At 44.8% G+C, this 25,074-nt stretch overlaps 1 protein-coding gene, 1 long non-coding RNA gene and 1 other non-coding gene across 5 annotated transcripts in view; 2 read left to right on the top strand and 1 right to left on the bottom strand.

Moving 5' to 3' along the window:
• The window catches only part of SLC30A4 (solute carrier family 30 member 4), a 44,704-nt gene extending 36,139 nt beyond the window's left edge, over window positions 1-8,565 (bottom strand). Inside the window, exons 1-2 of one of the 2 annotated variants that reach the window (XM_055278988.2) lie at window positions 8,274-8,565; window positions 7,631-8,135 (exon numbers count right to left, since the gene is read on the bottom strand). In XM_055278988.2, the coding sequence (XP_055134963.1) occupies window positions 7,631-8,021 (391 nt within the window). In that variant the 5' untranslated portion in view covers window positions 8,022-8,135; window positions 8,274-8,565. The remainder of the gene's footprint in view (window positions 1-7,630; window positions 8,136-8,273) is intronic. The other variant, XM_055278993.2, reaches the window with a different exon arrangement.
• A 7,403-nt stretch (window positions 8,566-15,968) lies between these two features.
• LOC134736848 (uncharacterized) overlaps window positions 15,969-25,074 on the top strand; it is a 43,967-nt gene continuing 34,861 nt past the window's right edge. For both annotated transcript variants that reach the window (XR_010121239.1, XR_010121240.1), the window contains exons 1-2: window positions 15,969-16,056; window positions 23,029-23,153. This is a non-coding gene — a long non-coding RNA (uncharacterized lncRNA). The remainder of the gene's footprint in view (window positions 16,057-23,028; window positions 23,154-25,074) is intronic.
• LOC129483763 (small nucleolar RNA SNORA41) lies at window positions 24,190-24,317 on the top strand. The gene has a single exon (XR_008658260.1). It is a non-coding gene; the product is annotated as a small nucleolar RNA SNORA41 (small nucleolar RNA).

Here is a 25,074-nt window from a genome sequence, read left to right as displayed (position 1 = left end):
TGAACCCAGAAGGCAGAGGTTACGGGGAGGTGGAGGTTGTGGTGAGCTGAGATTGCGCCATTGTACTCTAGCCTGGGCAACAAGAGTGAAACTCTGTCTCAAAAAAAAAAAAAAAAAATTATAGAAATGTGTATCCTCCAGCTATGGGAAAACTTCCTAAACCATAAACTATAGTGTTGATGATTTCGTAGCCTTTGCTTTCTTTCTCAAACTCCTTCCTGTTATTTGGAGTTTAGATTGATATTCTAATTTTTTTTTTTTTTTTTGAGACAGAATCTCACTCTGTCACCCAGGTTGGAGTACAGTGGTGCGATCTCAGCTCACTGCAACCTCCGCCTTCTGGGTTCAAGCAATTCTCCTGCCTCAGCCTCCCGAGTAGCTGGGATTGCAGGCATGTGCCACCATGCCCGGCTAATTTTTGTATTTTTAGTAGAGGTGGTGTTTCATCATGTTGGCCAGGCTGGTCTCGAACCCCTAACCTCAGGTGATCTGCCCGCCTTGGCGTCCCAAAGTGCTAGGATTACAGGCATGAGCCACCATGCCTGGCCTGTAAATTGTTTTTGCCCTTTCTCTCCAATTATACATCTTTTTGCTCAATTCTGTGAGAGAGTACCTTAATTCATCTTCTTTTTTTGAGATAGGGTCTTGCTCTGTTGTCCAGGCTGCAGTGCAGTGGCACAATCGTGGCTCACTGTGGCCTGGACCTCCTGGGCTTAAGCAATCCTTCCACCTCAGCCTCCTTTGTAGCTGGGACTACAGGCATGTGCCACCACACCTTGCTAATTTTTTTTCTCAATTTTTATTAGAGACAAGGTGTCACTATGTTGCCCAGGCTGGTCTTGAATTCTTGGACTCAGGCAATCCTCCTGCCTTAGCCTCCTAAGTTGCTGGAACTACAGGAGCATGACAACATGCTTGGCTTTTTTTTTTTTTTCTTCAATTTTTAGTAAAGATGAGGTCTCACTATGCTGCCCAGGCTGATCTTGAATTCCTGGGCTCATGTGATCTTCCCACCTCAGCCTCCCAAAGTGCTGTGATTTCAGGCATGAGCCACTGCACCCAGCCCTTAACTTATCTTCTAACTTTTCTATGGAGTTTAAAAGAAATTTCAGCCAGGCTTGGTGGCTCACGCCTGTAATCCCAGCACTTTGGGAGGCTGAGGCGGGTGGATCACGAGGTCAGGAGATGGAGACCATCCTGGTTAACACCGTGAAAGCCCGTCTCTACTAAAAATACAAAAGAATAGCAGGCGCGGTGGTGGGTGCCTGTAGTCCCAGCTACTTGGGAGGCTGAGGCAGGAAAATGGCATGAACCTGGGAGGTGGAGCTTGCAGTGAGCCGAGATGGCGCCACTGCACTCTAGCCTGGGTGACAGTGCGAGACTCCATCTCAAAAATAAATAAATAAATAAAAAATAAATAAATAAAAGAAATTTCAACTATGTTTTTATTGTGCAGAAGCTCTTTTTGTTACCCTGAATTTTTTTTTTTTTTTTTGAGACAGGGTCTCACTCTGTCACCTAGGCTGGAAAGCAAGCGCACAAACACTTGGCTCACTGCAGCCTCAACTTCTTGGCCTCAAGTGATCCTCCCACCTTAGCCTCCTAAGTAGCCGGGACCACAGGTAGGCACCACCATGCCCTACTATTTTTCTTTCTTTTTTTTGTAGAGACAGGGTCTTGCCACGTTGCCCAGGCTGGTCTTGAACTTCTGAGCTGAAGTGCTCCTCCTGCCTCAGCCTCCCAAAGTGCTAGGACTACAGGCATGAGCTACTGTGCCCACCCTGAATTTCTATTTTAAAGTAGTCTGTTCTTGCTTCATGGATACGTGATCTTCTTTTATCTCTGAGTATACTAATTATATAATTTTACTATTATATCTGACTGGCTTTTAAATAGGTTTAACTAGCTTTCCTTATTTTAGCCACCTTCTTCACCCACACTTCCAGAGGTACCTGATACAACCAATCTGGAGCCTACTTAGGATTTTCTAGTGTAGTAATTCTAAAATATGGTCCCTGGATCAGCAGTGTTAGCATCCCCTGGGATCTTGTGTTTTAACAAGTTCTCTATATGATTCTGATGCACACTGAAGCCTCAGAATCACTGCTACAGTATAAACTGTGATGGTTCTCAGCCTTCCCCACTGCTGGCTTAGGTGTTTGTTTTCTTGGATCTACTGTCAGTTACTTCTTTATCTGTTTCCTTTCCAGTTTCCAAAATTTTTGTTGCTATCTTTTCCTCTCCAGTTTTCCTCATATGTGTGAATTTATATCTTTTTTAAAAAAATCTCTTTATTGTATAAGAGGCCAGGTATGGTGGCTCATGCCTGTAATCCCTGCACTTCGGGAGGCCAAGGTGGGCAGATCACTTGAGGTCAGGAGTTCAAGACCAGCCTGGCCAACATGTTGAAACCCCGTCTCTATTAAAAATACTAAAAATTAGCTGAGCATGATGGTGTGCACCTGTAGTCCCAGCTACTTGGGAGTCTGAGGCAGGAGAATCACTTGAATCCGGGAGGTGGAGGCTGCTACTCAGGAGGCTGAGGCAGGAGAATCACCTGAACCCAGGAGGTGGAGGCTGCAGTGAGCTGAGATTGTGCATTCCAGCCTGGGTGACAGAGCGAGACTCCATTAAAAAAAATCCATTTATTGTATAAGAGAGGCATCAGGAACAAGCAAAATTAGACGCATGAGTTCAATTTGCCATCTTTACCTAGATGTTTATATTCACTCTCAATTAAGTATTTTCATTTTCAATAAAAATGCAGTTGTAACTCTGCTGCCAAATCCAAAGGATGTTTTAGTTCTCATCTAATTAGACCTCAACAGTTTCAACCTATTTATTTCCACTTTGAAATACTCTTTAAAAAAAAAAAATTTGGAACAGCTTTTCCCCTCTGCCTGACTTCTGAAGTTGGAGATCCTACAGACTTGGGCTCTCTAGGTAATTTTACCTATTCCTACGGCATTATATACGTATCTCTCTCTCCTTTGACCTCTCTTCTAACCACAGACTCATATTCTTGCTTCCAAGAACATACCCTCCAATCCATTCTTTTTTTTTTTTTTTTTTGAGATGGAGTTTTGCTCTTGTTGCCCAGGCTGGAGTGCAACGGTGCGATCTCAGCTCACCACAACCTCCGCCTCCCGGGTTCAAGTGATTCTCTTGCCTCGGCCTCCCAAGTAGCTGGGATTACAGGCATGTGCCACCGTGCCTGGCTAATTTTGTATTTTTAGTAGAGACAGGGTTTCGCCATATTGGTCAGGCTGGTCTCGAACTCCCGATCCATTCTTCACATAACAGCAAAGTAATCTTTCAAAAAGGTAAATCCCATCTTGTTACTCTTCTGCTTAAAACCTTATCTGGTCAGCTGGGCGTGGTGGCTCACGCCTGTAATCCCAGCACTTTGGGAGGTCGAGGCGGGTGGATCACGAGGTCAGGAGATTGAGACCATCCTGGCTAACACGGTGAAACCCTGTCTCTACTAAAAATACAAAAAATTAGCCAGGTGCGGTGGCGGGCGCCTGTAGTCCCAGCTACTCAGGAGGCTGAGGCAGGAGAATGGTGCGAACCCAGGAGGCAGAGCTTGCAGTGAGCTGAGATTGCGCCATTGCACTCCAGCCTGGGCAAAAGAGCGAGACTCCGTCTCAAAAAAAAAAACAACAAAAAACCTTATCTGGCTTTCCATTGCACTTAAAACAAAAACGACACTCATCTAACATGGCCTACCAGGACCTGCCTGATCTCTTCCTCCTGCCTCTTTCCCTCATGGTTACACACTGAAGCCAAACTGGCCTTCTTTCTAATTCCTTTTGAAGAACTGAAGGCTTTAGGACCTTGGTACATGCTGTTCTCTTCTCTTGGAAAACTCCCTCACTCTGTTTGGGTAACTCCTACTATTCTTTTTTTTTGGCTTAAACGTACCTGGTCCATGCATAAACTATGTCCTACTGGTTACCATGTCTTATAGTACCTTGTTCTTTTTCTTCCTAGCACTTAGGACCATCTAAATTTTAAATTTACTTACGTGTTTAATGTTTGTCTCTTCCATTAAATTCTCCAGATAGTAAGGATCATAATAGTTTCGTTCTCCATTGTATATTCAGAACATGTAGCACAGTGCCTGGCACATAGTGTAAGTACTCAAAATACACTTCCAAAGAGAAGAGAAAAGAATGGACCTTGATGAAGGTCTCAGAGCAAGGTAAGTGGTAAAGCCAACCAAATCTATCTCAGATCATTTAATTACTTCATTTTTTTTCCTTCTTTTTGAGACAGAGTCTCACTCTGTCACCTGGGGTGGAGTACAGCAGCCGGATCTCAGCTCACTGCAACCTCCACCCCCTGGGCTCAACCGATCCTGCCAGTTCAGCCTCTGGAGGAGCCAGGACCACAGTCACGCACCACCAAGTCAGGCTGAGTTTTTGGTTTTTTTTTGGTAGAGAGGGGGTTTCATCATGTTGCCAGGCTGGTCTTGAACTCCTGAGCTCAAGTGATCCTCGGCCTCCCAACATGCTGGGATTATAGGCATGAGCCACCGCACCCAGCCAAATTGCTTCATTTTTTATTACTCCATACTTCCTACATAAGATACTTCCTACACCTGGCCAAATTGCTTCCTTTTTTTTTTATATATTTTATTTAATGTAGTCTCACTCTGTTGCCCCGGCTGGACTGCAGTGGCATGATCTCAGCTCACTGCAACCTCTGCCTCCCGGGTTAAAGCGATTTCTGGCTAATTTTTGTATTTTTAGTAGAGATGGGGTTTCACCATGTTGGCCAGGCTGCTCTCAAACTCCTGACCTCAAGTGATCCGCCCGCCTTGGCCTCCCAAAAGTGCTAGGATTACAGGTGTGAGCCACCACGCCTGGCCAAATTGCTTCATTTTTTATTTCTCCATACTTCCTACATAAGATGCTTTATTTCTTTTTCTTTCTTTCTTTTTTTGAGACAGAGTCCCACTCTGTCACCCAGGCTGGAGTGCAGTGGTGTAATCTTGGCTCACTGCAACCTCCACCTCCCAGGTTCAAGCGATTCTTGTGTCTCAGCCTCCCCAGTAGCTGGGACTACAGGCGTGCCATGATGCCTGGCTAATTTTTTTGTATTTTCAGTAGAGAGGGGGTTTCACCGTGTTGGCCAGTCTGCTTTCCTGCTAACCTCAAGTGATATGCCTGCCTCGAAAATGCTTTATTTATAAGCGCTTTGGACATACTTTAATAAATGCTCTATTGTATACAGTTGAACTCTATATAACATTTTGAATAATATTGTTAATGCTTACCCTAAGTACTACTATCATCTCTGTATTGTTTAACAAAATATTTCCACATTTGAGAATAAAGTCAGTATTTGAAAGGAAATACTTACTGTGGCTTTCATAAAACAACATTTACCAAATAACAGATTTCAGAAGTGAGAAGTCAAGACAATTATATCTTAATGATTTTTACTTAGGTGAAATAAACTCTGAATTATTAATCATTTTAAGGGGGGATGCTGTGATTGTTATTTTAACTTCAAATATTCAATGTTAACTTCAAAAATCATTAAATCTGAATGACTCGATATTCTAGTTGTGTTAGTTTGGGCAAGTCACCGAATCTCTGTCTGCTGAGACCATGGTGCTTTATCTGGGGCACAGCTTGTCTCCTGTCTTTTAATTTCTTTACAGCTTAAACATTTATAATTATCTAACAGAATAAAAATGAATTAATTCAACAGGTTTATTGAGTATCTACTTTGTGCCAGTCACTGTTCTAGGTGCTAGGAATTCAGCCTGTATTTCAGTGGAAACAGACAGGTAATATTAAATGAGTAAATAAATATCTCAGATGCTGAGGACTTTGAGTTGGAGAGGGAACAGGGGACAAAAGAGATTTACTTTAGTCAGTCCGAAAAGGTCTCTCAAAGGTGTGGTTTTTTTATTTTTTATTTATTTATTATTTTATTTATTTAGTTTTTTGAGACGGAGTCTCACTGTGTTGCCCAGGCTGGAGTGCAGTGGCGCGATCTCGGCTCACCACAACTTCCGCCTCCCGGGTTCAAGGGATTCTCCTGCTTTAGCCTCCCAAGTAGCTGCGATTACAGGTGCCTGCCACAACGTCCGGCTAATGTTTGTATTTTTTTTTTTTAGTAGAGACAAGGTTTCATCATGTTGGCCAGGGTGGTCTCAAACTCCTGACCTCAGGTGATCCACCCACCTCGGCCTCCCAAAGTGCTGGGATTAAAGGCGTGAGCCACTGCACCTGCCCGGGGTGTCTTTCTAAATAAGACACAAATGACAAGAAACTGGCCAAGAAAAGATTTGGGAAAGGCAGTCTATGTAAAGCAGTGTTTTTCAAACTAAGGCCCTGACCTACTGCAGTGGACACATGAAATCCATTTAGTGAGCTGGGACCACAATTGAAAAACTTAGGATACATCACACGAAGGAAAATTTTTGTTTCAGTTATACGTATATTTATACACATGTGACCTGTGTATATTCTCATACATATGTACACATGCATGCCTAAATGAGTCACAATGTGAAGTGTATCTCTTACTATAGTGAGGTCAAAAAATATTTGAAAGCCACTGAGATAGAAGGATCAGCCACTTTGAACACCTTAGAGGCAAAAAGAGCTTTGTGAGTTGTAGGAGGAAAAAGAAGACCAGCATGGCTGAAGCGAGCCCTGAGGAGGAGTGTTAAAAAAGAAGGCAGGAAATGTATATAATTTTTCCCACATAGAACCCTCCAGTCAAGCATCTTAAATCTAGAGTGCCACCTGTTTTTGTCATGGTTCATCATTTAAGAGATAACGTGTGAGACTCATCTCCCTGCTTTAATGTCACTTTGTAAACTGTCACTGAGTAGTAGTTATACTGACGTGACTGAAAATAACCTCTAAACTAAGAATGCATCTTATATTGAGAACGGATTGTTCGTATAATTAAAAAATGAACAAGAAAACCAGGCTCATAGAACTTTGGCGGAGTCCTCTGGTTCATTTCAGGCCCTTCTTACAAGGCAAAAATTTCATGTTAGCTGGTAATTAATTTTGCAAATCTCTTGGCTAGAAATACAAAAGGAAATCGTATAAAAGAAACCACTTAGGTTAAATGTAGAGGAAAAAATGCTGGGACTGTAGATGTGGCTCTTCCATTAACTCCCTAAGTGGCCCTCACGACTTATTTCACCGGTTTGTGCCCTGGAAATCCTTACATGAAAAAAAAAAAAAAAGGAGGTGGAGCAGGTGTTCAGTAAGGTCCCTTCATACTGTAAAATTCTATGATCTTATTTACGATCATTTACTATTTTAAACGTTGCGAAAATTAACCTGATATTTTACCAGAACTTTGTAAAAAGAGGAAGTTACATGACATACAATGAAGATAACGTCCTTAACTTCACGGTAGATGACAGGGTTTGAACAACTAGAAGAGAAAGTCAAAGTTATCTCGGGGAGTTTATGTTGTACTTAGATTGAGCTGCACTTTGGAACCGTGTGGCCTTTTCACATGAGATCAGTGTCTTGATAAATACAAACTTCCTGAAAAGATGGGTTAAACCTCAAAGCCTGTGTAACTACAACTTGACAAAGACTCTCGAGGAAAGGTAAACGGAAAGTGAGTTGGCAACACAACTCACCTACAAGTTCTCCAATCATGAAAAGCAAGTAAAGAACGGCAGCAATGGTCAACCTGGTTTTCACCTTTCTCTGCTTCAGTATCTCTCTCTGTTTGCTGCAGTTGTCACAGGAGTCCGCCTTCAAACTCAGCTGACTGTTGGTCAAAGGTAAGTCTTGGTCCAGTAAGGAATCATCGTCGGCCTGGAGGGTCGGGTGCGCCCCGTTAACAGGCCTTTCCGGGGCTTCGGAACCGTCATCGGCCACCACAACTCGAAGTTTGTTGAACCGAGAAAGCCCCTCGTCCCCCGCCTCATCCGAGAAGTCAAAGGCGCTGGTGTCATTTAAAAACAGCGGCGCATCATCCTTCCTTAGCAGAGATTTGAGGCGCTTCCACGCGCCAGAGCCGGCCATGGCAGAGGCTGAGCGACCGCGGTGCGGAACGGATTGCGGGAGGCGGACGGCCGGCGGCGCCTACTTCACCGGAGCGCCAGTTCTCGAGGGCAGTGCCGCGCGTCCCTCCCCATCCTGTGGAAAACGAAACACGTTATAAATTAAAGGCGCCCAACCCTGTCCTCAAGTTCCAAAGCCGCTGGCGGCGGGTCGCAGGGCCGGCGCCGAGGCTCCGCCGGGGCTCCGCGAGAGGGCGGCACATCTATTTAATACCTGGGGCGCTGCCGCGGGGCCGCAGCTCATCTCCCCGCCCCCGGCCGGCTCAGCGAGGCCGGCTTGCGCTGCTCCACCCGGGGCCACGGGAGAGCGGGGTCGTGCTCGCGTCCGCCGCGCCCGCCGCTGGAGGCCAGCTCCCCAAGTCTGACAGGTTCGGGGCCGGACGCCCACAGCCGCCGCCTCTCCCCGCCTTGCGCGAGGCCACGCGCGTGCGCCGGGCGAGGCGCGCGAGGGAGGGGTCGGCGCGAGGACACGCAGGCCTGGCGCGCAGGGCTGGGGCGCCCGCGATGGGCGGGGGCGCGCGGCCCGCCCCGCCCCTCGCCCCGAGGCTGGCTTGGGGGACCCCGCGCCGCCTCCGCCCAGGGGTCACTCACTGGCCAACTGAGGGGACTCTGGGCGGCCCCTTCCACCTTCCCAGGCTGGGAGGCAAGTGCGGTCGGAGGGTCACGCCGGGGACTGGGCGTTGCTGCTAGGAGTTCCCTCCACCAAAAGTGTGTCTCAGGAATCTCGGGTCGGGATCTGGGTTGCGGGTGCTCGGCAGAAGACAAACCCTGCACTTTTCTTGCTAACTGGAAAGGCAAGCAGCTTTTCTCTCCTCGAATTGCTTGTCTCTGGCAAATTGGCAACATTTGCTGCAGTCAACTGGAGAGGGCAAGGCTGTCGTCGTCAGCAGTTCTGTGTCCTACTGTTTTTCAGCAAATATGTATTGTCCTCTGTGTTCTCTGCCGTATTCCTTTTGCCTCCAAGGTATTTGCGATATGGACTAAACTCAAGCACAGAAAATCTAGTACAGGCATACCTTGGAGATACTGCGAATTTGGTTCCAGACCACTGCAATATGACAAAGTGAGGTCTCACAAATGTTTCATGTCCCAGTGCAAATACAGTCATGTTTGTAATGTAGTCTATTAAGTGTGTAATAGCGTTATGTCTAAAACAGTGTGCATACCTTAATTTAAAATATTGGGAGAGTGGGAGGAAAAAGTATATATACATTTTTTTTTTCTTTTTTTTTTTGAGACGGAGTCTCGCTCTGTCACCCAGGCTGGAGTGCAGTGGCGCAATCTCGGCTCACTGCAAGCTCCGCCTCCCGGGTTCACGCCATTTTCCTGCCTCAGCCTCTCCGAGTGGCTGGGACTACAGGCGCCCGCCACCACGCCCGGCTAATTTTTTTTTGTATTTTTAGTAGAGACGGGGTTTCACCATGGTCTCGATCTCCCGACCTCGTGATCCGCCCGCCTCGGCCCCCCAAAGTGCTGGGATTACAAGCGTGAGCCACCGCGCCCGGCCGGTATTTGCTTGAGCCCAGAACTTCGAGATTAGTGAGCTATGATTGTGCCTCCGCACCCCAGCCTGGCGATAGAGTGAGACCCTGTCTCTATAAATAAACAAGTAAATAAAATACATGACTGCTAAAAAATGCTAACAATCGGCTGGGCGTGGTGGCTCATGCCTGTAATCCCGGCCCTTTGGGAGGCCGAGGCACCGGATCACGTGAGGTTGGGAGTTCAAGACCAGCTTGACCAAAATGGAGAAACCCTGTCTCTACTAAAAATACAAAATTAGCCAGGCATGGTGGCACATGCCTGTAATCCCAGCTACTAGGGAGGCTGAGGCAGGAGAATCGCTTGAACCCGGGTGGCGAAGGTTGTGGTGAGCCGAGATCACGTCATTACACTCCAGCCTGGGCAACAAGAGCAAAACTTCGTCTCAGAAAAAAAAAAAAAAAAGCTATCAATCATCTAGGCTTTTAGCAAGTCATATTCTTTGCTGGTTGGAGGGTCTTTGCTCCGTGTTGATGGCTGTTGACTGATCTGGATGGTGGCTGCTGAAGTTTGGAGTGGCTGTGGCAATTCCTTAAAATAAGACAACAATGACATTTGCTACATTGATTGTTGTTTTCATGAAAGAGTTCTTGATGGTGTGTGATGCTGGTTGATAATACTCTACCCACAGTGGACCTTTCAAACTTGGAGTCAATCCAGTTTTCTCAAGCCCTGCCTCTGCTTTATCAACTGTTTATGGAATATTCAAATCCTTTGTTGCCATTTCAACAATATCCACAGCATCTTCACAAGGAGTAGATTCTATCTCAAGAAACCACTCTCCTTGCTTATCTATAAGAAGCAACTCCTCATCTGTTTAAATTTTATGAGATTGCAGCAATTCAGTCACATCTTCAGGTTCCACTTCTAGTTCTCTTGCTATTTCCACCACATCTACAGTTACTTCCTCCATTAAAGTCTTGAATCCCTCAAAATCATCCATTAGGGTTAGAATCCACTTCTTCCAAAATCCTGTTAATGTTGATATTTTGACCTCCCATGAGTCACGAATGTTCTTAATGGCATCTGGAATGCTGAAACCTTTCCAGAAGTTTTTCAATTTACTTTACCTAGGTCCATCAGAGGAATCAATGGCAGCTATAGCCTTAGGAAAGGTATTTCTTCTTTTATTCATGTATTTTTTTTTAGATGGTGTTTCACTCTTGTTGCCCAGGTTGGAGTGCAATGGCGCAATCTCGGCTCACTGCAACCTCTGCCTCCCGGGTTCAAACGATTCTTCTGCCTCAGCCTCCCAAGTAGCTGGGATTACAGGCATGTGCCACCACGCCCAGCTAATTTCATATCTTTAGTAGAGACGGGGTTTCACCATGTTGGCCAGACTAGTCTTGAACTCCCGACCTCAGGTGATCCACCTGCATCGACCTTCCAAAGTGCTGGGATTACAGGCGTGAGCCACCACGCCCGGCCAGTCACCCAGGTTTTGTTCCATTTATAGAGCACATGTAGAGTAGGTTTAGAATAATTCCTCAGGGCCCTAGAATTTTCAGAATGGTAAATGAGCATTGGCCTTAACTTAAAGCTACGGACTGCATTAGCTTCTCGCAAGAGAGTAAGATTGTCCTTTGAAGCTTTGAAGCCAGACATCAACTTCTCTCTAACTATGAAAGCCCTAGGTGGAATCTTCCAATAGAAAGCTGTTTCCCCTTTATTGAAAATCTGTTGTTTGTTTTAGTCACCTTTCGTGATCTTAGCTACACCTTGTGGACAACTTGTTGCAGTTTCTCCATCAGCATTTGCTGCTGCTTCTTGTACTTTTATGTTATGGAGATTGCTTTTTTCCTTAAACCTCATGAACCAACCTCTGCTAGCTTCAAACTTTTCTTTTTTTGTTAAAACAGTTATTTTATTTATTTATTTTTAAATAGAGACAGGGTCTATATTGCCCAGGCTGGTCTGGGCATTTCTAATTTCCTTCAAGAACTTTTCCATTTCCCAGAGTCAGGCGATAAAAGTTTAAAACAAACAAACCCAAACAATAAAAAAGAACTTTTCATTTGCATTCACAACCTGGGTAAGAAAAGGCATAGTGCAGGGCGTGGTGGCTCATGCCTGTAATCCCAACACTTTGGAAGGCTGAGGCAGGTGGATCACCTGAGGTCAGAAGTTCGAGACCAGCCTGGTCAACATGGTGAAACCCTGTCTCTACTAAAAATACAAAAATTAGCTGGGTGTGGTAGTATATGCCGAGTAGCTCCCAGCTGCTCGGGAGGCTGAGGCAGGAGAATCGCTTGAACCCGGGAGGCGGAGATTGCAGTGAGCCTCGCACCATTATACTCCAGCCTGGATGACAGAGCAAGACTCCGTCTCAAAAAAAAAAAAAAAGAAAAAAGAAAAGGCATAGCTTTCAGCCTATTTCAGCTTTCTTTCTTTTTTCTTTCCTTCCTTCCCTTCCCTCCCTTACCTTTCCCCCACTTCCCCTTCCCCTCCTTTCCCTTTCCTTCCTTCCTTGCCTCCCTCCCTCCCTCCTTCCTTCCTTCCTTCTTCCTTCCTTCCTTCCTTCTTTCCTTCCTTCCTTCCTTCTTTCCTTCCTTCCTTCCTTCTTTCCTTCCTTCCTTCCTTCTTTCCTTTTTTTGGAGTGCAGAGGCACAATCATAGCTCACTGAAGCCTCTACTGCTCGGGCTCAGGCAATTCTCCCACCTCAGCCTCCCAGAGTGTTAGGATTATAGGCGTGAGCCACCATGCACATCCTTATCTCAGCTTTCCATATCCCTTTCTCACTACAGTTAATAATTTCTAGCTTTTGATTTAAAGTGAGAGATATACAACTCTTCCTTTCACTTAAACACTTAGAGGTCATCGTAGGGTTATTAACTGACCCAATTTTAATATTGTGTCTCGGAATCGGGAGGGCCAAGGAGAGAGTGAAGGGGGACGGCTGGTCAATGGAGCAGTCAAAACACATACCATATTTATCAGTTGAGTTTGTCATCTTATATGGACAAGGTTCGTGATGCCCCCAAATAATTACAATAGTAATATCAAAGATCACTGATCACAGATCAGCATATCAGATATAATAATAATGACAAGGCTTGAAATATTAAGAGAATTACCAAAATGTGACACAGAGACATTAAGTGAGCCCAGGCTATTGGAAAAATGACGGCGACAGATTTGCTTGACACAGGGTTGCCATAAACCTTCAATTTGCAAAACTGGCAATATCTGAGAAGTGTGAGAAAGTGAAGCACAATAAAACAAGGTATGCCTATAGAGGTGTCCTTTTGGCTTTTGGGTCTGTTTAACAAAAAAACAAAAAACAGCCAGATGCAGTAGCTCACACCTGTAATCTCAACACTTTGGGAAGCCAAAGGGAGAGGATCTCTTGAGGTCAGAAGTTCAAGACCAGCATGGGCAACATATTGAGACCCCTTCTCTCCAAAAATTTTTTTAAAAGCCTCCAAGGAATTGGCGGTTGCAGTGAGCTATGATTATGCCACTGTACTCCAGCCTGGGTAACAGACGGAGACCCCATCTTTAAAAACCAAAACAAAACAAAACCAAAAAAAGAGGAAGAAGAAATAATTGTGGGTTTTTTGTTTTTTTGAGACAGGGTCTCGTTCTGTTGCCAAGGCTGGAGCACAGCAGTGCAATCTTGGTTCACTGCAGCCTTGACCTCCTGGGCTCAATCTATCCTCCTGCCTCAGCCTTTTGACTAGCTGGGACCATAGGTGCTTGTCATCATGCCTGGCTAATTTTTGTATTTTTTTCCTTGTAGAGATGGGTTTTTGCCATGTTGCCCAGGCAGGCCTTGAACTCCTGGGCTTAAGTGATTCTCTTGCCTCAACCTCCCATAAGTGCTGGGATTACAGGTGTGAGCCACCACGCCCAGCCAATATTTAAATTCTGTAGTAGCTTCTGATTTAAACCTAAATTATAATATCACAATGGAATGGCAATATGCACCCCTAGCAAAGCCTTAGAGTTTTTTATTTTTATTTTTTTTTGAGACAGGGTCTTGCTCTGTCACTCAGGCTGGAGTGCAGTAGTGTGATCTCGGCTCACTGCATCCTCTGCCTACCTGGTTCAAACAATTCTCATGCCTCAGCCACCCAAGTAACTGTGATTACAGGCAAGCACCACCATGCCTGGCTAATTTTTCTATTTTTATTATTATTATTTATTATTATTATTTTTTGAGACGGAGTTTTGCGCTTGTTGCCCAGGCTGGAGTGCAGTGGTACGATCTCTGCTCACTGCAACCTCTGCCTCCAGGGTTCAAGCAATTCTTCTGCCTCAGCCTCCTAGGTACCTGAGATTACAGGCGCCTGCCACCACCCCCAGCTAATTTTTTGTATTTTTAGTAGAGATGGTGTTTCATCATATTGGCCAGGCTGGTCTCGAACTCCTGACCTCAGGTGATCCACCCGCCTCGGCCTCCCAATGTGCTGGGATTACAGGCGTGAGCCACTGCGCCCAGCCTAATTGTTCTATTTTTAGTAGAGACGAGGTTTCGCTATGTTGGCCAGGCCGATCTCAAACTCCTGGCCTCAAGTGATCCACCCACTTCAGCCTCCCAAAGTGCTGGGATTACAGGCATAAGCTACCACACCTGGCTGTTTTAGAGATTCTTAATCTAGATTTTCTGAGTGGGTTTTAGGGAGTTTGGGAGGCCTTAAACTTATGTGCAAAATTTTGAGGACGTGTATATTTTCTGGGATAAGCCTTTTAGCTTTCATCATATTCTCAAATTGGATTGAGTCAAATTAGGTTAAAAACAACAACATTGTCAGGAGAGCTCATCTTAAAGGTCCAGTCCCTAGCTTCTACTTGAGTTGAACTGTAGGGCAAACTCCTTTTTATCCAGCGTTTTTTTTTTGTTTTTTTTTGAGACGGAGTCTTTCTCTGTCCCCCAGGCTGGAGTGCAGTGGTGCAATCTCGGCTCACTGCAAGCTCCGCCTCCCGGGTTCACGCCATTCTCTTGCCTCAGCCTCCAGAGTAGCTGGGACTACAGGCGCACGCCAACACGCCCGGCTAATTTTTTGTATTTTTAGTAGAGACGGGGTTTCACCGTGTTAGCCAGGATGGTCTCGATTTCCTGACCTCGTGATCCGCCCGCCTCGGCCTCCCAAAGTGCTGAGATTACAGGCTTGATCCACCGCGCCCGGCCTATCCAGCGTTTTTTTTTTTTTTTTTTTTTTCAGACCGAGTCTCACTCTGTTGCCCAGGCTGGAGTGCAGTGGCGCAATCTTGGCTCACTGCAATCTCCGCCTCCCGGGGTCACGCTATTCTCCTGCCTCAGCCTCCCCAGCAGCTGGGACTACAGGCGCACGCCGCCACGCCCGGCTAATTTTTTATATTTTTAGTAGAGACGGGGTTTCACCGTGTTAGCCAGGATGGTCTCGATTTCCTGACCTCGTGATCTGCCCACCTCGGCCTCCCAAAGTGCTGGGATTACAGGCGTGAGCCACCACGCCTGGCCTATCCAGCGCTTATGAATGTTGTATTTTTATAACAGTCTACATGTATTACCAAATTTCAAGTTACAAAAAATACAATAAAAAGTCACATGAAACATCATTTTCCTCTGAAGATTGAAATGGCACTTTAGAATCTTGTATGCCTCAGTTGCAAGAAATCAACTCCTTTAAATATGACTCCTCGGATTTAAATGCCCATCATATTTCTACAGAGCTGCAGCCACGAGAATCAAGGTAGGAAAACCCAGATCAGAGATTCCATGTTCCCTAGACCAGGAAGGGAAAACTATTTCCCAGTTAACCAGGGCACTCTGGTAATAATCCGCTGAAAGGAGAGATCTTGCTGGGGGTTGCTTTCCTAACTCCAAATATTTGAATGCACCTGGTTTGGGAGTAGGTTTTTTTGTAGTTGTTTTGAATTTCACTTTGTTTTACTGTCTGAAATTCTACTAATGAGAGATACAAATGGATAAAGAAAATATTTTAGGAGTGTGATCATTTTCTCTTTAGTATAAATCCTTCAAACAAGATTCCATTTAAAGAAAGTGGATAAATGTTTTTAAGAAAAGTTAAGGCAAGAGCGTGGATTGTTTTGGGTACTTACAGCAAGCTTTGTTGAATAGGGCTGCAGTTCTGCATCCCAGTTTGTTTTTATTATTTTTCTCACTGGGTACCTGGAGAAAGTGATGGGAGGACAACAAAAACTATATGGTGATTTTAAAGTATATCCACAAATTCTGTGATACTCTACTCATCAAGAGGTGGAGCTTAATTTCCTTCCTGTTGAGCGTGGACTGCACTAAATGAGTTGCCTGTGGCCTATAATGAATATGGCAGAAGTGACTCTGTGTGACTTATAAGACTAGGTTATAAAAGGTATTGCAGCTGCCTCCTCATCCTCACACTTGGATCACTTGCACTAGGAGGAGCCAGCTACTGTGCCATGAGGAACTCAAGTGGCTCTGTGGAAAGGCCTGTGTGATGAGGAAGTGAGGCCTCTTGCCAACAGCCATGTGAGTGAACCATTTTGGAAATGGACGCTCTAGTCCCAGCTAAGCCTTCAGATAACTATAGACTGGGCAGTGCTAACTAAAACCTGGAGAAATCCAGAGCCAGAACCACCCAGCTAAGCCATTCTCAGATGACCCACAGAAACTGTGTGAGATAAGAAATGTTTGTTTTAAGATGGCAAGTTTTGGGATACTTCGTTACACAGCTATAGATAACTAATATATTACGTATCAATTTTCCTGCATACCAAGAAAGACACTTTTCTTATTCCTTTATCACATGGGCTCTTGTTCCTCAGCCTGCTCTCAGAGTAGTGGCATGATTTCTATCATTGAGCTTCAAAATGGGCTAAATACATAGACTTCTGCAAATAGGCTTGGAATGTAACTACAATTTGCAACCTTATTTCTACGCACTCAGAGTTTATAATAATAGACAAATGAACTTTTGAAACAGTGCACACGTATAATCTCGATACTGCCTGAAATTCTGTTTGCTAGCTATTGCTCAGTATGCCATTCTTTTTTAAGAGACTTCATACGTTTTTCTAGTCTGAAGAATTTATTTATTTTTTATTTTAGTGAGACGGGGCGGGGGGCGGGTCTCACTATATTGCCCAGGCTGATCTTGAACTCCTGGGCTGAAGTGATCCTCCTGTCTCAGCCTCCCAAGTGCTGGGATTACAGGCACGAGCCACCAAGCCCAGCCTGAATAACTTCTTGCATGGCAGATGGAAAAGGTTGCCAACCATTTAGCTAGTCTCTCAACCAGGCAACTCATAATATGCAGATTTAGGCAATAGCAGAAGCCTGTCAACTGAATTGCAAGACACATACCTTGGGGCAGTTGAAAGGGATGGACACAAAATTTCCTATGTCAAAATTTGTTTTCTGGTCCAGATATCTCTTGAAAAAAATGGCTGGGTGTTGTGGCTTACACCTGTAATCCCAGCACTTTGGGAGGCTGAGGTGGGCAGATCACCTGAGGTCAGGAGTTTGAGACCAGCCTGGCCAACATAGTGAAACCCCTGTCTCTACTAAAAATACAAAAATTAGGGCTGGGTTTGGTGGCTCACGCCGGTAATCCCAACACTTTGGAAGGCTGAGGCAGGTCGATCACGAGGTCAGGAGTTCGAGACCAGCCTGACCAACATGGTGAAACACCGTCTCTACTAAAAATACAAAAATTATCAGGTCTTGGTGGTGCATGCCTGTAATCCCAGCTACTCAGGAGGCTGAGGCAGGAGAATCGCTTGAATCCTGGAGGCAGAGGTTGCAGTGAGCCGAGATCGTGCCACTACATTCCGGCCTGCACAACAGAGTGAGACTCCGTCTCAAACAACAACAACAAAAATTAGCTGGCCGTGGTGGTGGGTGCCTGTAATCCCAGCTACTTGGGAGGCTGAGGCAGGAGAATGTCTTGAACCTGGGAGGCGGAGGTTGCAGTGAGCTGAGATTGTGCCATTGCACTCCAGCCTAGGCGACAGAGCAAAACTCCATCTCATTAAAAAAAACAAAACAAACAAAAAAACCTACTGAAAATAATATCATAGCTAGGATACTTAAGGCTTGTGTGCCAGGCACTATGAGGGCACCTGACTTACATTAGCTCATTTAATCATTACCGCATCACTGTGATGAAGGTAGTGATTGAAAGCATGGATCTTGGAGTCAGATTGTGTTTGAGTCCTGGCCTCACCACTTGTAGTTGGATGGTCTCTGGCAAACTATTTAATCTCTTTATGCTTCAATTTTCTTACATATAAAATGGATATACTAATAGTACCCACTTCACAAGGGTTTACTACGGATTAAATAATGCCGGTAAAGCATGTAAAATTTAGCACACATAATTCCTAGCACACAGTATGCGTTCAATCAATGCCAGCTATTATTATTTTTTTATTTTTATTTTCCTTTTTTTTTTTTTACTTTTGACACAGCCTCAGGAGGTCCTGAGGACATGTGCCTCAAGCTGTTATTTCTTATGTAGATGAAGACATAGAGTCTCAGGGAGGTTAAGTACCTTGGTCAGGATCATGCAGTTAGCAAACAGAGCAAGAACTCAATTTGGATCAGCTTTGTTTCTGAGCTCAATCTCTTAACCATTACCCCACACTATCTGCTCAGTTTCTTTCTGCCCAAAAATGGAATGCTCTATAGAAAAGCATCTATACTCTGAAGCATGTCAGGAGAGATCCCTGTTTCATGTATCAATGGTTTGCAAGAACCTTGAGACTTCATCGTCATCCTGTGAAATCCCCATTGAAAATGAGCAAAAAGAAAGTGGAAAAGTTTTTTAAAAGTGAAATATGGGAGAAGATGCTACTTGGTTGAGGTTCAAATTCTGCCTATTCCCCATCCCAAGAATGCATCTCTATTGGCGTATGTGGCCGTAGGAGGTTCCTATAGGATGTTTTAGAATGTGTCCCCTTATCTTCTTCAGGAGGGGATGAAAGTTGTTGAATGCGTGGAACAAGGGTTAGTGATGTGATACACAACTACATTGAGTGTAATAGTTTATTCCTTCTATAAGTTGTTACCAGAAAGGAGTCCTGATCCAGACCCCAAGAGAGGGTTCTTGGATCTCATACAAGAAATAATTTGAGATGAGTTCATACAGTAAAGTGAAAGCAAGTTTATTAAGAAAGTAAAGGAATAAAGAATGGCGACTCCATAGGCGACTCCCTCAGGGCTGCTGATTGCCCATTTTTATGGTTATTTATTGATCATATGCTAAACAAGGGGTGGATTATTCATGCCTCCCCTTTTTATTATTTATTATTTTTTTAGACAGAGTCTCATTCTGTCACTCAGGATGGCTAATTTTTGTATTTTTAGTAGAGACAGGGTTTCACCATGGCCAGGCTGGTCTCGAACACCTGGCCTCATTTGATCCACCTGCCTCAGCCTCCCAAAGAGCTGGGATTACAGGCATGAGCTGCCATGTCGGGCAATGCCTCTCCATTTTAGACCATATAGGGTAACTTCCTGATGTTGCCATGGCATTTGTAAACTGTCATGATGCTGGTGGGAGGGTAGCAGTGAGGACGACCAGAGGTCACTGTCATCCCCATGTTGGTTTTGGTGGGTTTTGGCCAGCTTCTTTACTGCAACCTGTTTTATTAGCAAGGTCTTTATGACCTGTATCTTGTGCCGACCTCCTATGTCATTCTGTGACTCAGAATGCCTTAACTGTCTGGGAATGAAACCCGGTATGTCTCAGCCTTATGTTACCCAGCCCCCATTCAAGATGGAGTTGCTCTGGTTTAAATGCCTCTGACAGAGTAGCTGGAGTTTCAATTTAATACCTCCTCTCAGGGAGGAGAAAGAGAAGGAGAAGGACCCAAAACAGATAAGAGAATTGCCCAAGGATGGCAAAGGCCCCCTTTTGGACAGGGAGGAGATAAAAGAGAGGATCAAGAGCCCATGTACCCTGTAAGGCAAACCAACCTGCCAGCCAAAACCGAAATTTAGTCAAGTTCATTGTTTCATAGCTTTGTTTTTTGCTTTCCCTTAGTTTTTTGTTTTGTTTTGTTTTGAGACAGAGTTTTGCTCTTGTTGCCTGAGCTGGAGTGCAATGGTACAATCTCGGCTCACTGTAACCTCCACCTCCCGGGTTCAAGCGATTCTCCTGCCTCAGCCTCCCAAGTAGCTGAGACTACAGGCATGTGCCATCATGCCCGGCTAATTTCTGTATTTTTAGTAGAGATGGGGTTTCACCATGTTGGCTAGGCTGGTCTCGAACTCCTGACCTCAGGTGATCTGCCCGCCTTGGCCTCCCAAAGCGCTGGGACTACAGACATGATCCACCGCGCCCGGCCAAACTGAGACCCTTAGTTTTAAAGTAAATGTTCCTATAGATTTCTCTAAGCATATCTGGCTGAAATTAGCAGGAATAGGAGGTCCAAGATGAGAAGGGGTTTTGGGAGTTAGGATACCAGCCCCAGAGTCTGAGGTGGTGGCTGGGCTAGAGGAGCTTAAAGTTGAGGGTGGAAGGCTGAACTTGGAAATACATTGGGAGTTTCATCATAGACAGGAGCACCACAATAGAACTCAGAGAAACTGATTCAGCTTCTAATTTTGTAATCCATTCACTGTGACCCCTAGCAGTATAATATTAATAATTGTTCAGCTTATTTTCTTGTCTGTAAAAAGTGGAAAATAATGTTTGTCTTACCTATTTCATTGGGACACTGTAAGAATCAAATGAGATTTTGTATGTGAAAGCATCTTCCTTTACCACTTTACCAGAAAGAGACATTAAAGACCATGCCACCTGAACTAAACTACAAAGCAAGGGTATGGACAAATGCTAATCATCAAGAATTCTCAGTCAGGAGTGGTGGCTCACGCCTGTAATTCCAGCACTTTGGGAGGCCGAGGCAGACAGATCACTTGAGGCCAGGAATTCAAGATCGGCCTGACCAATGTGGTGAAACCCCATCTCTACTAAAAATACAAAAATTAGCCGGGCGTGGTGGTGCACGCCTGTAATTCCAGCTACTCAGAAGGCTGAGGCATGAGAATCACTTGAACCTGGAAGGCGTAGGTTGCAGTGAGCCAAGATCGCGCCACTGCACTCCAGCCTGGGTGACAGAACAAGACTCTATCTCAAAAAAGAAAGAATTTTCCACTTATGTTCGTCTCTTCTTAGGATTGCTAAACCCAGTCTTTGGTTTATTAATGACGCATTCTGACTTATTTAGAACTTATTTAGAACTCCACCACACATTGTTACTTCATTCCTATCCTAAGCTGTTTTTGCAGCCATAGCATCTGATCTCATACTTGCAGCAGGAACCCTGTAAATACTCGTGGACAAATATATGCAAATATTTTAATCTTAGAGAGTTTATCCATAACCTTAAATTCTTCCTTAAAGAAATTTCTATTTCTTTAAGCTGGAGTGTAAGGCCATTTCTAAGGATTTTTTTTTTTTTATTGTACTTTTAAGTTTTAGGGTACATGTGCACAATGTGCAGGTTTGTTACATATGTATCCATGTGCCATGTTGGTGTGCTGCACCCATTAACTCGTCATTTAGCATTAGGTGTATCTCCTAATGCTATCCCTCCCCACCCCCCACCCTCTAAGGAATTTTTTTAAGTGGTGATACCAATGTGTCTTATAAGATCAGTGATTATTAATACACTCATAGTTCATATTTATACTATATCTATTTCAAAGAACATTATAACATTTACGAATCAAGCCAGGACAAAGAAGCAACTGCAGACAAAGTGACTCTTTTGTGGCCTCTAGTAACTTGTGGCTTCAAACAATGAAGGCCATTGTATAAACTCCTTTGAGGGGTTATTGTGAGAATTAATTAGATTAAAACCTGCAAAGTACTTTGAACTTTTCCCAGAATTCCCTTACAAATAAAGATGACGTTAATTTTTTTTTGAGGTATCTTTATGTTGGTCCTCCCAGAATCAAATGTAACAAGTTCACCTGCTGTTGAACTGCCTGTGTTCCCCGAAGCAAATCCCAAGTCTAAGCCAAATTTTACCTTTAGTGATTTTTTTTTTTTTTTTTTTGAGACGGAGTCTTTCTCTGTCCCCTAGGCTGGAGTGCGGTGGCGTGATCTCGGCTCACCGCAACCTCCACCTCCTGGATTCACGCCATTCTCCTGCCTCAGCCTCCCGAGTAGCTGGGACCACAGGCGCCCACCAACACGCCCGGCTAATTTTTTTGTATTTTTTAGTAGAGACGGGGTTTCACCGTGTTAGCCAGGATGGTCTCGATCTCCTGACCTCATGATCCACCCGCCTTGGCCTCCCAAAGTGCTGGGATTACAGGCTTGAGCCACCGCGCCCAGCCTACCTTTAGTGATTTTAAGCTGACCACAAGAGCACACACAATGGAGCAGAATTTGTTGCCCTTATCACAAAGAGCTTGGTGTATGATATGCATGATGCAGTGTCTCATAATCCCTATGCCACATGGTAATTAGATAGAAATTACTGTAGTTATTACAGCTATTTTATAGTGACAACAAAGTTTTACCCTCCTCTTTGTTATTTATATTTGAATAATTTACATTCTGCTCATTTACAATAGGATTTAAGGCAGCCTTCCCTTTAGTAATTCTTCCTTATCCCTAAACAATGTAAATGCTGAAAAACTTTCCTGATTCGGGTAACTGTTTAATCCTCATTGTATGAACCGAAGCACAAGCAAACATTAAAGACAGGAATTTTAGATCCAACTCTCTTTTTTTTTTTTTTTTTTTTGAGACGGAGTCTCTCTGTGTCGCCCAGGCTGGAGTGCAGTGGCGCAATCTCGGCTCACTGCAAGCTTCGCCTCCCGGGTTCACGCCATTCTCCTGCCTCAGCCTCTCCGAGTAGCTGGGACTACAGGCGCCCGCCACCACGCCCCGCTAATTTTTTTTTTTGTATTTTTAGTAGAGACGGGGTTTCACCGTGGTCTCGACCTCCTGACCTCGTGATCTGCCCGCCTCGGCCTCCAAAGTGCTGGGATTACAAGCGTGAGCCACCGCGCCCGGCCTTAGATCCAACTCTCTAACAGCTGGGGCTCCTGGGGAACCCCTTCTCTTTAGTCTCCTGATCTTCTCTGATCCCAATCTTGTCCCCATTGACCCCCTCAACCCATGCTGTCCTCTCCCCTTCCTAAGAAGGAGCAGCTCTGAATATTCTGAATGCTGGGCTTGGGGCAGCAGAAACTGTGGAGCAGCCCCAGGTGAGCCCTGGGGAACAGTAGGATAAAAGGCCTATTGTAAACGAGGAACCTGTCTGGCAAGTGACCAGCCTGGTTTGCTTGGGACTGAGGGGGGTTCCCAGGACATGGGACTTTCAGTTTACTGGGACTAATTTACCTGGGTATTAGACTAGGTTCTGGGACCCTGATATTGGCGGAGTCTTTTCTGGATGGGGAGAGAATCTTACTTGGGAAAGACACCTTGTTCCTTTTGGGCCCTGCAGCACACTGGTCTGGGTTATGTCTTCTCAGGGAACTCTGGATGTGACTCCTGTTACATGAAAATGGAAGAGGTCAGAGTTGTGCCAGAGGGAGGCCAGCCACATCCAGGCAGGGCCCCCATGGCCAGAACCCTGCTAGAGCCATCAAGGTCCCAGGTCAGTTCTGCAGCTTTGCAGGTGTGGAAATGACACCTGTGGGTCAGGCTGGGGAAGCTACTGCATGCTAAACAACTGCCCTGAGAGACTGAGTAGATTACTGTTGTGGTTATCTTCATAATCCTGGGGGATACACCTTTGCCGTTTCCCTGGATGGCCCGCTTCACAGGACCAGTGATATGAGAAGGCAAGTTACCTTAGAGCTAGAACAAAGGTTTTTGTTTGTTTGTTGAGACAGAGTCTCCCTCTGTCACCTAGGCTGGAGTGCAATGGCACGATCTTGGCTCACTGCAACTTCCGCCTCCCGGGTTCAAGCGATTCTTCCGCTCCAGGCTCCCAAGTAGCTGGGATTACAGGCACCCACCATCATGCCTGGCTAATTTTTGTATTTTTGTAGAGACGGGGTTTCACCATGTTGGCCAGGCTGGTCTTGAACTCCTGACCTCAGGTGATCCACCCGCCTCGGCCTTCCAAAGTGCTGGGATTACAGACGTGATCCACCACACCCAGCCTAGAACAAAGGTTTTGAAAGGAGAAAAGGGTTGGTTGGTTGGTTGGAGACAGGGTCTTGCTCTGCTACCCGGGCTGGAGTGCAGTGGCATCATTTGGGGTCACTGCAACCTCTGCCTCTTCCTATGTGTAATTTTTAAGTGAAAGTGCAAAATCCTAGTCTAGTTTTCCTGGAAAATTTTCCCCAGGCCCACATTAGGTGAGGCCCACAGATAACCAACCCCCTCTACTGTGTACTGATTGTTATAATTTAGGGGAAGACATTCACGTACTACTACTCTAGCTAACTTTAATTCTCCCAGTTGTGTTTAGTCCTGAGTTGTGACCTCAAAGCTCATAGGCCTGTCTTCCTTTTGTAAATAGTTTGGATATTTTTATCTCAAAGTGCCTTATTTTGCACTTGCTCCCACGAGAGCTCGTTTGTCAATTGTCACATCACATGGTCAGATTTATAGGCTCTTCTGATTATCTAGCTCAGGAATTGGCAAACTTTTTCTGTAAAAGGCCAGATAATAAATAATTTCACTTCCACCACTATTGGTCTGCAGCTCTTCTTATGGTAGCAGTTGTTGCATTTCTCTGTGGGAAAGAAAAGAGGATTAAACACCTCTTTCTTAGCAAAACAGAGAGTAGGCATATGTGTGACAGACACAAGATGTATTCTGTAGTTTTGTTTGGCAAGAGATGATCCATTTCAAAACAAATTAAGAAGACTTGGAAAAAATATAATTCAGTATTTGAATAATGCTGCGTCTTGTTCTTTTTAAAAAATAATAATTTTGGGCTGGGCGTGGTGGCTCACGCCTGTAATCCTAGCACTTTGGGAGGCCGAGGAGGGCAGATCACGAGGTCAGGAGATCAAGACCATCCTGGCTAACATGGTGAAACCCTGTCTCTACTAAAAATAAAAAAAATTAGCGGGCGTGGTGGCAGGCGCCTGTAGTCCCAGCTACTTGGGAGGCTGAGGCAGGAGAATGGTGTAAACCTGGGAGACGGAGCTTGCAGTGAGCTGAGGTCGCGCCTCTGCACTCCAGCCTAGGCGACAGAGCAAGACTCTATCTCAAAAATAATAATAATAATAATAATAATAATAATTTTAGCTTTGCAGCAGTCCTCAGGTGTCAGTCACTCTGCTGTTGTAGCAGCAGCCAAAGAGAGAATAAACAAATGAGCATGGCCATGTTCCAATAAAACTTTATTTATGGAAACTGGGATGTGACTTTCATATAATTTTAATGTGTCACAAAATATTAGTTTTCTTTCCATTTTTTTCAACCACTTAAGAATGTAAAAACCATTCTTAGTTTGCAGGCTGTACAAAATCAGGCACTGGCGCAATTTGGCCTAGCACTTGCTGACCCCTGATCTAGACCTATCTGTGTAGAAGTGTTGTTAGAGGTTTTATCTCATA

This window comes from Symphalangus syndactylus, chromosome 5 (genome assembly GCF_028878055.3).
Source record: "Symphalangus syndactylus isolate Jambi chromosome 5, NHGRI_mSymSyn1-v2.1_pri, whole genome shotgun sequence".
Taxonomy (NCBI): Eukaryota; Metazoa; Chordata; class Mammalia; order Primates; family Hylobatidae; genus Symphalangus; species Symphalangus syndactylus.
This window is presented reverse-complemented; position numbering and strand designations above follow the sequence as displayed.